Here is a 14,557-nt window from a genome sequence, read left to right on the forward strand (position 1 = left end):
CACATTATAATCAAGACATCAGATTCCAATAAATCGCGCGAAGCGCAGAAAATAATTTCAAAGTAAGTAAAATCAGCCCTGAAAGACTCTATTTTATATTGATTTACGAAATAATTTTGGATCGCCTGCGAGCTTTTTGAAAACTTCGTCTGTTTCACTTTTTGCGAAAAACATGGTCTCAATAAGTCGTTTGCGTGAAATCATTTGGCGTGCCATTAAAAATCATCTAGTGTGCTACAATTGGCACGCGTCCCGGGGTTTGCTGACCCCTGACCTAACACATCGATCTCGCCTTCCGCCACATGCCATCTCATTTTGTCGCTTGCCTTTTATATTAGCTGCGTAACTTTTCATTCAGTGTGCATGCCTCTTCTCTACTTCGCCTAGGCCAGTGGTTCCCAACCTTTTTCGTCTCGTGGCCCCCTTGGCCTGTATTTGAGCTAAAATTCCCCCTAAGAAAAAGTAGCCTGGGACTAAAAAAAGGTGCTTTTTAGCGCTCAACCATTTGTTGACTGAGCAATTACTGGCCAAACATATATGATAGGCCTATGTCCGAACTATGTCGAATGCGGACCGCACTACACTTTGGTAAAGTACAGCTAAATTTGACTTGTTCATTTTTACCGGTCGGGTAGCCGCGGACGAAAAACAAATCATGATGCACCAAGTCCGCTTGCTATGGCCTTGAGTCGTGTCGATGAATTTGATGTTTTTCACGTTAGCTCATATGTTGGCTTGAAAAGGTAGCGGCCTTGTGCTGAATTCGGCAGGACTTTTTCCTGCTTAGTAGCAATTTGGACGAGAGGCTGTCGCGGGCCCAACGAAATCGTCTCGCGGGCCTGACTTTACCAGGGGGTGTAATATCCACGGAAGGCATTTAAACATACACCCAGCTTAAAATCCGCCAAAGAAACATACAATTGTAAAGAACTAGTTTCTACTTAAGAGTTCTGCCATAAAAATCTAAAAACCTTGTGAACCCAGTATGTTTGTTTTGAGGTGTTCATGGTGTGCGTTTACTATGGGCATTTACACCATTCCAATTTCCTTCATTTTTTTACCTTAGCTGCCGACTTATAGCACGGCTCTATTCTAGGCTTTCATGTGACACCGCTTACACGGATGAGATGGCAAGGAAGAGCCTAGATAAACCCCAAACACTTATGCAGGAATTCTGGAGTCGACCTCGGTCGGACTCGAACCCACAACCTATTGGTGTTGCAGCTGTGGATTATAGCACAACGCTATCTCACCACACAATGTGAATCCAGAGTATATTCCGATACAACGCCAAAGCCAGATTCCCCCTAAAAAGTACAAAATTGCCCCCAAGGGGGCAATTCACCCCCGGTTGGGAACCACTGGCCTAGGCCAAGATGGGTGCATGATTTCAAAAACGACTCCAAGGCGTTTCGGGATCATTCCTCTCTTTTCACAGTATCGTAGTTTTGTGGTGCTTTTAATTGATGAAAATAATAATAAAACTGATATTGATAAACCTTCCTATCTTTACATTGTACGGCAGTCTTGTGGTGTTTTGAAATCATGAAATTGATTATGATACTGACGTCATACAAATTTATATGCAACTCCACTTCCACTGCCGCTGTCACAGTGACACTACAGAATAAAAATGAAGAAAATTGGCATGGTATAATTATAGAGATTACAATCTCTATACTATAGTATGATCAATGATCATAGCCACCGCTCTATCGCCCACTAGTGGACGGTAAGCGATTGCGATTTTGCCTCCAGGATTAGGATTTTGGATTCTAACCGGACTTGAATCCGGCAAGTTTTTCTCAAACAGGATCTGATCCGGTTTCAAATTTTGGCCGACCGCTGCATCCGGATAAAGACGGTATTTTAAATTTATAGTGGATGAAAGTAATGACTTTGTGTTTGTTTGTCACGATGTGTTGTATGAGCTCGCAGTCAGCTGACTTCAGCATTGCACCACTATTTCGAAAAATCCCAAATAACAAGCTTCAATGCATTGTCGAGGTGTAAATATCGACGACAGGGAAAATATATGCTCATTGCTCAATGCTCAACCTTGTGCAGGATAGTTTTGATCCGTATTTCATCATTCAAGACGGAAACTTGGTCGGGATTGGATCCGGATCCCGAAAAAAAAACATTATCCGTACATCTCTACTCCATTGTTTGCTGTGCTATTCTAGTTGTTTTCGCTTCTGGGGAAATGTTACTGCGAAAGTGTGAGCTGTCAGTTATTGGAACACTATTGGTTACCATGCAATTTCATGTAGGGCCATATTCCTAGAGATGTCAGGTCCCTACTTCTTCACTAGACGTTTGACAAGCCTATCGTTTTGGCACCGTATTGTTGCCTCACTGAACTGCAAGATGCGATCGAGATAACCGGACCGCGACGCAAGATATCGACATCGCCTTCCGAGTTCCGACCATACATTGATATATATCATTGGACGGACACGCAACACCTCATTTTTATCATTTGTCATTTTTATATTACCTTCAATTCTTCATTCGGTGCATGCACTCTTCTTCTTTACTTCTCCCAGGTCCCAGCTAGGACCAGTTGGGACTACTGCAATATCAATATCAAGACACACACAATGTATAACAAGAGACCAAGCGATGAAATGATGAACGGATACGATGATGCCGAAACAATCATTTTCGGCCTCTCTTAAATCTGGCATCCACTTCGGCCAAGTGCGCGATGTCACAGTTTTCCGATCTTGATTTTTATTCGGCGGTTCTTTTTAGACGCACATTCCATTCACTTTTTTTAATACGTTCTTCGTCGGCTCTTTCTATGGGAAGATGAGCCCAAATAAGCCTCCGAATCGGAATAGAACCTACCCCGCCACAACGCTTGCTCCCTCGACAGTCGTTTCGACACCCTCCTATCTTTTCATTGTATAGCAATCTTGTGGTGTATCTGATGAAATTAATATTAATAAAACTAAACTTAACCGAACTGCGCTGCGATTGATTATGTCATCATAATTCACCTCCTCCAACCGAATGTACTGCAACGAGCCATAGACTGCCTTCTGAAAAGGGAACTTCAGATCAAGCTCATCGCAGGCGCGCTAACGGCGCTACCTTACTGCTCGCTGCTGCTGCGGATCGTTGCGCAGTGCGCACAGCTATTGCTTGAGACTGCGGATTTCATGAAGGGGCAATGCGCTTGTTTTTGTTTCGACATCAGTTTAATATCAACAGCCAATTTGTGCTCAGCTTTATCGATTCCATATCGTCCTTTGAAAGGTAGATTCATGCTGTGACCTGTGCCAAGTGGTATGTAACGGTTTGGCGAAGCCTTCTGCCACTGCCTGTCAGTGCTGTCACTGTCAGTATCAGGCCAGGAGAATGTGAAGAAACTATTTCGTAGACGGTAGGCTAACTGGAGATCGGTACGATAATCTTTTAGTAGGCTAGTTATTGCCTATTGCTGATGTTGCCCTTGTTTCTGTGCAATGGCCAATGGGCAAACACGGTGATCTAGAACACCGAATTCATATTTGCCATGAATGACCAGGCAATGACCATGTCTGTGAGTTTATTGAACTTTAAAACATTGTCTTCACAACTACATTACAGTATACTACTACAAAGTTTGAACAAAGAAGTCATTTATTGTATAAGCTACACCTGAGCAATTGGATTACCATACAGCTGCGGTCATTTCTACAACGAGAAACCTTGCTTTTTGCGATGCTGGTTGAAAATTTGCCCAGTTATATCCCTGAAGGCTGAATTACGGAACACTCGCATGATGAAACATTATAAAGGTAAGCACATGCCTTAATCTACCGATGCATTACGGTATAGTAATTGTAATCTAACTACATGGCTTCATATCGTCTTGGCAGATCCGGAATCATAATAAAAAATATGGTCCTAGTGTTGGACTGTTGGTGTAAAATGACCAATGTAGTCTAAGCAAAATGAATACCAGAACAACGAGTGTAACCTGATAATAAAGCAATAGCAGTATGTTGAAAGTCTTGGTTCTAATATTCTAAACCACATACTAGAGGGATCACACTGATGCACCTTTGAAATGACACCAAGAAACAATGTTACCTACAGGATATAACCTCGCTCGTTATTGGCCATCCTTTATTCAATTCTGGTTGGACTGAAAAGATAGGAAGGCAGTTTATTTCGGCTGCACCATTATCGTGCTTGGACGATGGAGATGTGAAGTAACTGTAAGGATATCGAATTGACACAACCACTCATTCCTGTATATGCCATCAGGAGTGCCGCGATCCAAGCAGGGAAATCCCAAATAGCAACCTTACATGCAAGTCAGGCCCCATCAGAATTCGAACCCCTGACATACCAACTGACAAGCCAATGCTCTGCCAATATCACAATACGATCTCTTTGGTCATATAGTATGATTTCACCCTTGTCTGTGGTCATCTTTCGATAGATTGTTTGTGATATTGTCTCATTTCATAAGCCATAAAGCAGTGGTTCTCAACCCCTGGGGGTTAAGGTGGAGTGAAAAATGAAAATTTTTGAATTTCAAAAAAGAGTCTTGATATGTGGTGCCAAATAGTAAACAAATAAATTCTATCATAATTTTGGGTTCGCACACCCTCTAGTGGTCGTGCAATTTCACCGAACGAGCCAAAAACAGCTAATTTCGCCATATCTGGATCATCACTTACACTAGAAAGTCAGTTTTGGGCTTAAAAGATGCAGAAGCAACATGTTTTTATCTCACTTCCAAAGAACTTACTCTTAAAAATGAACAGAAAAAAAGTTACAAGCAAATTTCTCATTTTATAGGTAAAATTAAGCACTGAAGCAGTGGGTAGGATGTCAAAAGCGTGTAGTGATTGATCTTATGACTGAGCATTGAGAAACATGCCCTATCAATTAGAACTACTTTTCAAAACTTGCTCAAACAAATGAAACCCCCTACAAGCATAAATAGGGCTCGGGCATCGAATAGAGACTGATAAAACTGTATTTAAAACAGCGTCCATTGGTAGTGCAGCGTCACGATATCGGTAAGTTTATAACAACGGCCCTCATGAGATTTCTTACCAAAATGCTGTGGTAGGGTTTGTATCATATTTGTCACAAAGCTCCTGAATGAAAGCACGAAAATTGAAAATACACATTCAAAACACAAACATCAATTTTATACTGGAAACAGGATTTTTTTTTGTAGCAGTATCACATGAACTTGAGTATCAGTGTGTACAAGCAATAAAGTCATGTTTAATATTGAAAGATTTCATCTGGTTTCAAGACTGCAGTTTTTGTCTGATGAGGCCATCTCTACGTTCAAATCCTGAAACATTGAGCAGATTCATATGTCACCACTGTCACATGTCTATCCACTGCCTGGTTGTGACAAGGATAACTGAGCCTTAATGGTGATGATCATAGGTTTGCCAGCTCCTGATCAGACAAGGTCTTGATTGCGATGCAGGCGGCTCTTCAATATTTTTGAGGTTTAAGTTGACAATTTGGTGGAAAGATTAAGCCTTGATGTTGATAACTGGAATTTGGAAGAATCTGATGCTGGTGTCAATGTTTCTGCTTTAGGGTTTGGTTTCATTTATATATCCTCCTTCAAAGTCGTCAATTGGAACCAGATCTGCAATATTTAGAGGCTGGGCCCATCGTTCATTCAATATGGTTGACTCTCGCGTCTCAAATTTCAAAGTACTATGTGGGACAGAGTCATCCATCGAGACATCGGAACTGTCTTGCTCAATTCTGCATGGAGGTCCATTTTCCGTCATGGTTTGAAATAAAAATGCACAATTCCATTGTTGAAGGTGCTAAAAATTTCCACAATATAGTTTCCCGTGTCACAAAGCTGACTGATACCTGAATTCACTATCTTACACTATCTTTGCTACGAAGAAATGCTCATTTTGAACATCCAGAAAATGTTTTGCTGGGAATGCTTTGGTGACAAGGAGGAAACGTCCGAAGATTTACAGTTAACAAGATTACAGCTATGCGCAGAACAACCACACCATACCAAATTCCAATTATAAATTTGAAGGACGATATATAAATGACACCAAACCTAAAAACAGCGACATTGAGCATCAGTTTCTTCCAAATTCCAGTTATCAACATCAAGGCTTAATCTTTCCACCAAATTGTCAACTTAAACCACAAAGATATTGAACAGACGCATGCAATGAAGACCTTGTCAGATGTCGGGGTGGAAAACCTAAGATCATCACCATTAAGGCTCAGTCATCCTTGCCACAAACAGGCAGTGGAAAGACATTAGAACGTGGTTACTGAAGCATCCACCCATGTTTCAGGATTTGAACGTAAAGATAGCTTCATCCGACAAAAACTGAAGTCTTGAAAGCAGATGAAATCTTTCAATACTAAACATGATTGTAATGTTCGTGCACACTGATACTCATGTGATACTGCTACAAAAATTTTCCGTTTCCAGTATAGAATTGATGTTTGTGTTTTGAATGTGTATTTTCAATTTTTGTGCTTTCATTCAGGAGCTTTGTGACAAATATGATACAAACCCTACCACAGCATTTTGGTAAGAAATCTCATGAGGGCCGTTGTTATAAACGTACCGATATCGTGACGCTGCACTACCAATGGACGCTGATTTAAATACAGTTTTAGCAGTCTCTATTCGATGCCCGAGCCCTATTTATGCTTGTAGGGGGTTTCATTTGTTTGAGCAAGTTTTGAAAAGTAGTTCTAATTGATAAGGTATGTTTCTCAATGCTCAGTCATAAGATCAATCACTACACGCTTTTGACATCCTACCCACTGCTTCAGTGCTTAATTTTACATATAAAATGAGAAATTTGCTTGTAACTTTTTTTCTGTTCATTTTTAAGAGTAAGTTCTATGGAAGTGAGATAGAAACATGTTGCTTCTGCATCTTTCAAGCCCAAAACTGACTTTCTAGTGTAAGTGATGATCAAGATATGGCGAAATTAGCTGTTTTTGGCTCGTTCAGTGAAATTGCACGACTACTAGAGGGTGTACGGACCCAAAATTATGATAGAATTTATTTGTTTACAATTTGACACCACATATCAAAACCCTTTTTTGAAATTCAAAAATTTTCATATTTCACTCCACCCTACTGGGGGTCTGTGAAGAATTTTCGGGGGTCCGCAAAGCCTCAAAATAGTTGATAACCTAGTAAATTGTATTTTTTTTTTCAATTAGAAAAATCACAACGCAGTCTCGCTTCATTACTAGTAAAACTCCTGAGCTCACATCAACAGAATGGCAGTCTGAAATGAAATATCCTACTGTGCAGACTCATTTTAATTGCGAAATTGCCAATAGCCTACGGATACAAACATTTTTCTGTTTAGAGATGTTTTGTTGGGGATTGTGGAAAAAAAGTTGGATGAATAAGGTCAACCATGGTGACTTCTAGATGTTAACAGACATCCATTTCTTCTGTGATATATACAACCATGTTCCCATAATAGCTTCCAAGATAAGCTGCCTGATAGAAATGACCAGGCTTGACGCTATATGCTTATTGAAAAAATTGTTGGTCAATTTTGGTGCCATATTTGTTGCGATCATACCCAAATGTGTCTTCGGAAGCGTTACGCGTTATTATTACATTCGCCACTACCTATATTTGCGGAAATGGATTTTCGGCACTCATTAATATCAAACCGAAGGCGCGTATTTTCAAGACATGGCTAGTGGCCACGTATTTCAAGAAATGCAGTTGCAGAATTTGATTTGAAGTAATAGAAGTCAACCCAATTTCTACATGAATAGTGTCATCTTATTTTCAAGAAAAGTTATTTTGTTGCTATTTATCACTAAGCCTACAAATCATTTACACAAGACGGATGACGATTGCACGATAATTGAGCTAAATTTGAACTAAAACTTTGTGGGGATCTGTGGGGTCTGCGAAGGCAAAAAGGTTGAGAACCACTGCCATGAAGCTTCCTGGAAATTGTATTGAAGTTAGTAATGTAGAAGAACTTTCCTAACACTTAAAAGGACAGCCTACTTGTGTAGCCTATATCACCGTGCAATATTTTTGGATATTCATTTTTAAATCTCATACTTACTCTGTCAGTTATCAGCTCTCTACAGCAGCTTGTTAAACCTTACTATGTGGGCCAGGCACTGGCAGGTAGTCTGACTGTCAATATTCTAATCGTCCAAGCGAGATAGTGTAATGGTTATGCGTCCAGCTTATCGATCGGTAGGGCGTGGGTTCAATCCCTGGCCGGGTCAGACCAAATACTAGAAAACTGATATCCGCGGCTATCCAGCTATGCGCTCAGCATCCACGGATAGCACGGAGGAGAAAAATGCGGTGGTGCAGACTAGATGACCTTGCTTAAAGGTCGTATCGCATCTCCGTCGTCAAAGCATCTCGATGTTGCAGGCGAAAATAAGTCTGATCTCTCTCCCAATGCCCCGAGCAACTGATGTGGAAAAGAACTCGAAGGCTTTATGAAATTCCGTGTCTGCAAAACACCAGGTCACTGGAATGATACGTATAAATGAAAGTTCAATTCGTCATCCCAAGCGATGACTATGATACAGTAACGCTATTAATTTAGTGTAAAGTTTCAAATGTCCAAGATCTTATATTTTTGTAGATCTTTCATCTCTTTTGTTGATGTATTCCAATCATCAACTAGTTGCTGATGATTACCCCTAACGAGTGTCAGGCAAAAATATTCGGGTTGTGTAAAGTGCAGTGTACATTCGGTTTCACCTTTTCTGCTAATGTTCATATGTTTATGTTATGCAATTTATCGTGAATTCAGATCGGCGCTTCCATGCATCCCGGCCGATCAGTAGCGAGTCACTTCTGTGGAGCAACATCCAGCAAGTGTGCAGGAGAGAAGAGGTCTTGTCTCGACGTACCTCATCGTCGTCGCAGCTGTTGGATATGGTTTCGAAACCTAATTATAAACTGGTGAGTGATCTAAATCAGTGGTTCTCAACCAACGGTGCCGGTCCATGTCAAGTTCTATCCCAAAACGCAAGAAGGTGGTTTCTGTTATTGCTCTCCACAACCCCTCAACCTACCCTTGATCTAAAACTGAATCTAAAAAAATTGGTCGGTGTTCCCAATAAGTGTGAATCGTCAATGCATTGGCACAAATACTGAAATCGTCACTAAAATGAAGTTATTATTATTATTCTTTTGAGCTGCAACAATATTTATATTCAGTAGATTTTTGCGCATTGGGCCATGCTCCTATTCTGCTTTGTGTGTTAGAACGCTGTACTTCACAAGGGAATAATGAACAGCAGACCGACTAATGTTTGTTTTAGTTTAAGTGAATACTGAATATACAGAAGGTGCGTGCCTTCAGAACATTCAAGCAAGTTGATTTCTTTTTCTTGATAGGCTATTCATCAACATCAAGACCATTGCATATGTCTGTAGTGTAGTCTTACTGTTTGCATTTGTTACAGCCACTATCAAATTTGAGTCGTTTTCATTATAGTCAGTGAATGCTTTGAGCTTCTCCGTAAGTGCAAAGAAACAAGACTTGGTCTTTTTGTCACAAATCATCAAATACACAAAATCATGTCAAGTTCCATGCAAGAAGGGCAATGGAAAAATGAATGGAAAAAAAGTTTGTCATTCTGAGCACTGCATCCCAACAACGAAGGCCATTTTGCAGTAAAATGCTCCTCTGTCAACTTCCAAATTACTTCAACTTGGATTATTTTTTGTGCATCTTAGGGGCCATGTCTTACTACTGTAATTTAACCAGTGTCATCCTGGTGTACGCTACCGCTCTACATTTATACATACTCTGATCTCGGCTGTGACCTGTTCAGTGTTATCTTTTGCTTGAGTATTGGTCTCTCGTCTTTTGTAAGGTATGTGTCAACAAAGACATCTAACTAGGAGGTAGATGTGGATTTGTTTCTAAATTTCTATGTGAAACCTGTCAACAATTTCAAACGTGAAATTGTTTCCCTACAGCTTCTCTCCCGGAATTTGGATCAGGTACTGAACTCCTTGCTGGATGTGTTCTTCGAGCGAAATGTTGAAGAGCTGCAAAACGGAGTAGCAAGCATACTCGCAAACATTGCCTTGACTCTCAATTATGATTCGTATCCATTTTTTCAAGTTAGTATCAAAATGTTCCTTCTGGATTTCTGCATGTTTCAAGGGGGTGGGGGGGGGGGGGTACAAACAACCGCTCGCATATCGATTTTTATTGGTCCTCGGAAAATTTTGGAAATCTGATCGTATATACCTAACACATCGACCGTAGCTCGACTCTGTGGGACTTGTCGGTTTTCGCACTGGTTGCACACTGGATTGATCTGAATATGGAAAACATGGTTTACTGCTACTGAGTCACCAGAAGTACTTAATATATTAGCAGCCACCAGAAACTACCATTCAATGGCATAGTTTGATAGATATAGATAGATATAGTTTGTCTGAATGAGACTAGAATGCCTTGATCCTCATTGCTGAGATTATCTTCTCACTTTTTGGTACTATAAAGGGTAGCCTACCTCTGAAAAGCGCATACTGGATATGATAACAAGGGAGGCAAGTTAGAAATGTAGAAGGTAGTAATCTTTCAAGATGTCGCCTGTGGCTTTAACCATCACCCAAAATAACACTTCCCTGATATCAGCCTTCGAAGTCATGAAACGGCTCTCTCTCTCTCTCATCAATGAAATGACTGAAATGTAACCATAGTTTTGAGGAGTTTAAAAAAAATAAAGTTCAACGTTGGTGAATTGTTTCGTCAGATGTTTTACCCTTGCCTTGATACAAGCCATCATGTTTTATGATGCTATTGACTTGTAGTACTTGTAGTACTGATGAGATAGATGTAGTTTGAGCTACATCACATATCCATTAATGACCGCCTCTCATGAGGCCATTCTGCTTATTTCTTGTACTAGTGTGCCACTTGCCTGCAGATGACAGTCATCTGACAATTATATGTAATCAACTGCTTGAATAAGACAAAGCTATTGGATCACAAGTAGCATAACAATTTCGTTAAGGTCAATCGGTGTCAATTCCCTAAACACCCTGATGTAAATACAAGCAGTTATGAGGCCTGGGGCTTTCTCTTGGGATATGGGTGGGATGGGTGATTTACAATTTCTGTATCGCTCTAAACTTGGTCTTTGTGTAGTGAAATCTGGTTAATTCGTTCAGTACATGTATTCTTTCTGTGTAGTGGATAAACCGTCAATTTCAAACGATTGCGAACGACACCGTGCGGAATTTTCTTCTGAAAAGTCTAAACGAACTTTTGGTTGCCGATCAAAAACATCGATATTATGGGAAAATGATGGGTACGTCATGTACTTGTGTAGAGTTTGTATACAAAAAATCAATTTTTAAATCTACCTGCAGCCTACTTACCTGATTGTTAATTAACACGTTAAGTATGCTAAGGTTCATATACAGTTAGTGCGAAGGTGATTAATCGCTTAATTCTAGGCCAAGTCTGCTGTAATGGTAACTATCTAGTACTTGTGATTGCTGGTACTAAACTTAAATATTGCTTTCATGACTGTGTGTTCGCGTGTCTCTTATCTATGATTTGTATGTTACATCCAAGTACATTAATGTACTCATCAGTTGTTGCTAGATTTACTACAAATTTTCGTTGTCTATATATACTATTTATTCTTTACTGCTCTTGAGTTTCGGTATACTTGACACTACGGTATTCCAAGTAGCACGGTTGTATCACTGACACACGTATCAGGCTTCCTGGTGCGACGAATTATTCCTTTCCTTAATTATTTCTGTCATTGTTTTTTCATGTTAGGAATTGTTGTGAGCGAACTTCAAGTTTTACTGGAAAGTGTGGATATACCGGAGCATCTTTCGATATGTGTGGACCCACTACTGCAGATTTCAATAAGCTACCCAGAGGTGGGGACACTTGACCTAATTTGATGAAAGAATGAGGAAATTCACTTTTTGCTTGTCTTGGAATGTTTAGACTTTCTTCAAGCACTTTCGAGACATTGTGGACATTTTGGTCGGTTGGCATATTGATCATTCACAAGATATATCCTTGACACTGTACTGTGCAAGTAAGTTGAATGCGCTTGGTAATTTCGTGTGCTGGGTGGAATGATGTGTGTTGTATTTTTTCAGCCGCGTTGCAAAGCTTACGCCCACACTGGCAGAACGATATGGAGTTTTCATTGACCTTGCTGAATCAATTTCTTGAAGATATGGAGGCGTACGCCGAGGTATCTTGTCATGAGTGCTCCTGAATTGAATAAATATTCCATGATAGCGGTACTAGGATTCAGTGATAGCGATGTTAATAGTCTTGAGCAGCGGTTTATCATCAAATCAATAGCAGTAGCATAAAAAAACTCACTGTGCTCCACTCCACCTATAAACCCATGGGTCCACAAGTCCTCATTCTCAACTGATCTTGACAGACACCATATAGTCCTTGAGCAACCATGCTCTAGTAGAGACTTCAAAGCTGTTCGATGGCTTGGCATTAGATCTCGGCACACAAATTGTATACCGGTATGTAAATATCGTTGACCTCATCTTGATTGGCGAGTTGTTAATCTGACATTGAATAATTCAGAGTGAGGGATCTTGTCCGACGTACGTTTAATACGGCATCCATACAAGATAGCGATACTCAACACAGGTATCAAAGTCATAATAGCAAAGCATTCAAAATAGCTGATGTCAAAACAGCAAGTGTCATAATAGCAAGCCATTCAAGATGACGAGTGTCATATTGTAACTGTTTTGAATGTCTCGCTATTATGACACACATGGAAAATTTATGAATGCTTCAATGTTTGCACGCAAACCATTCAATTTTAAATCAAGTCTAATAATAGCAAGGGTCGTTCTGTAAATGAAATGATTATGATTATAAAGAATTAATTTTTCTGAAAATTCAACTCAAATTTATCGGTCTTTTCCTAGGGCATCGACAAGCTACACACAGACGGAACGAACGATTTAATGGACCACCCGGACGCGTTGCTCCAGAAAAGCGCGGCCCTGCTGCGCGCCTTCGCGACAGTAGTCAGAAGTATAGGCCAGCCGTTTTTGGCCAACGACGACAAAGCCATCACGGAATCGTATATCCTCGACGTGAGTTTGTTTTAGAGTGTTAGGATCCGAGTCGAGTACTCGAGCATCACTTGTTGATGACATCCTCGGAGCTTGGATGATGTGGAAAGTTCAGAGATGTACCATTCGCGGGACTGCAAAGAAAATAATACCAGTTCTACACTACACAAAGATCATTTGTCATTTTCGAAGATATCTCTATCTATTTCATTGTGCTATGTGACAATGCTTGGGTTGATCGCGACTTCACGGATATGTCATTCACACTGATATCCTGAGCTTTATGCTACATGTTTGGGATGATGTTCGAGATACCCTAGGCTTCCATGTTGGTAAAAAAATATCGAAACTCTAATTCCTTTTTATCACTGGTTGATAAACAGGTTCCGTGAACTAGTTTTAGGTGGCCCGTGAAAGGGCAATGGTGAAATACATCAAAACCAGATTATATCCTGAGGGAATGACACCTGAGCGGAGCATGAGACACTGAGACTAACTTGTCTGGTCGTCAGCTAGCTTATTGCAGGCTAGGCATGGGATATCTTGATGTGATGTCCTTTTTATTAGTCATCGAGTAGCTTTTTAGCCTAAATAGCCCGAATCAAGAATGGGCCACGAAGTGAACTTTTTTTGGGTCATTGACTTCTGAAATTTACGGGGAGCGTGTAACCGCGATCAAAAAGGTTTGAAAAATTTCAGTACAGCGAAGTATCTTATTTCCCTATTCGGCCCAAATCATCACGGCTGATACTCGGGTTCAAGTATGTCCACTGAAGCGGGGTTATTTGAGTTTTTCATTTATAATTCTGACATTATCCACCGTCAATGCTATTTTTGCAAATCCATAACTTTCAACTGCAATAACTCCGCCTCTATGGGCTGGAATTGAGTCAAAATTGTTTTGCATAATTTTTGAAGACGACTCGACAATTTCATGCGGTTGGCGGAATTTTTTTTTTTTTCAATTTTTAATAATAAATTAAAAATTTAAATTGGCTTTGTGGTGGCTTATACTGGTTACTGGTTAGAATTGAACCAACTTTGATGTGCAGCGATTTCAAGGGTAACCTGACAATTTGATCAGTGAATGGCTGTAATCCGGAAAAAAAGTTATTTTTGAACAGTCCATTTCACTGTTCAGCCTGGGTTTTATAGAATAATAGCGGTTTTTCGTATTGAGACAATTCTCGTTTCGCAGCTCCTGCAAAGGATCATAATTTGCGCTCAGCTGGTGGGCAATCTGTCGTTGTCGGCCACCTGCGCCGCGAACGAATGCATGCAGCTGCTGATCGCCGCCGTGCATTGGAAAGGCGAGGAAATGCTGTCCGAGACGCTGCTTACGTATGTGGTGCACGGTATCGAACGTTCAAACACGGAGAGGAGACTGGTTCTGGCGTTGAAGCTGGTGATTGTGGTGAGACGCTGGGGTGCTAATTGCAGGCTATTGTGGTAGTTTAAGTTGGCCTGAGTATT

General features: G+C 40.4%; 2 protein-coding genes across 3 annotated transcripts in view; one reads left to right on the plus strand and one right to left on the minus strand.

Moving 5' to 3' along the window:
* The window catches only part of LOC145457449 (epithelial membrane protein 2-like), a 417,463-nt gene that overhangs the window by 82,110 nt on the left and 320,796 nt on the right, over nucleotides 1-14,557 (minus strand). The window lies entirely within an intron of this gene.
* Nucleotides 3,090-14,557, plus strand: part of LOC145458128 (serine/threonine-protein kinase SMG1-like) — a 51,076-nt gene continuing 39,608 nt past the window's right edge. The window contains exons 1-9 of one of the 2 annotated variants that reach the window (XM_080336466.1): nucleotides 3,090-3,788; nucleotides 8,787-8,938; nucleotides 9,965-10,111; nucleotides 11,193-11,310; nucleotides 11,793-11,899; nucleotides 11,970-12,063; nucleotides 12,128-12,225; nucleotides 12,935-13,105; nucleotides 14,283-14,498. In XM_080336466.1, the coding sequence (XP_080192592.1) occupies nucleotides 3,770-3,788; nucleotides 8,787-8,938; nucleotides 9,965-10,111; nucleotides 11,193-11,310; nucleotides 11,793-11,899; nucleotides 11,970-12,063; nucleotides 12,128-12,225; nucleotides 12,935-13,105; nucleotides 14,283-14,498 (1,122 nt within the window). In that variant the 5' untranslated portion in view covers nucleotides 3,090-3,769. Of the gene's footprint in view, nucleotides 3,789-8,463; nucleotides 8,939-9,964; nucleotides 10,112-11,192; nucleotides 11,311-11,792; nucleotides 11,900-11,969; nucleotides 12,064-12,127; nucleotides 12,226-12,934; nucleotides 13,106-14,282; nucleotides 14,499-14,557 lie in introns of those variants that run through there. The other variant, XM_080336464.1, reaches the window with a different exon arrangement.

Source organism: Botryllus schlosseri, chromosome 15 (assembly GCF_051294905.1).
Source record: "Botryllus schlosseri isolate E-star chromosome 15, Bs_hap1, whole genome shotgun sequence".
NCBI lineage: Eukaryota > Metazoa > Chordata > Ascidiacea > Stolidobranchia > Styelidae > Botryllus > Botryllus schlosseri.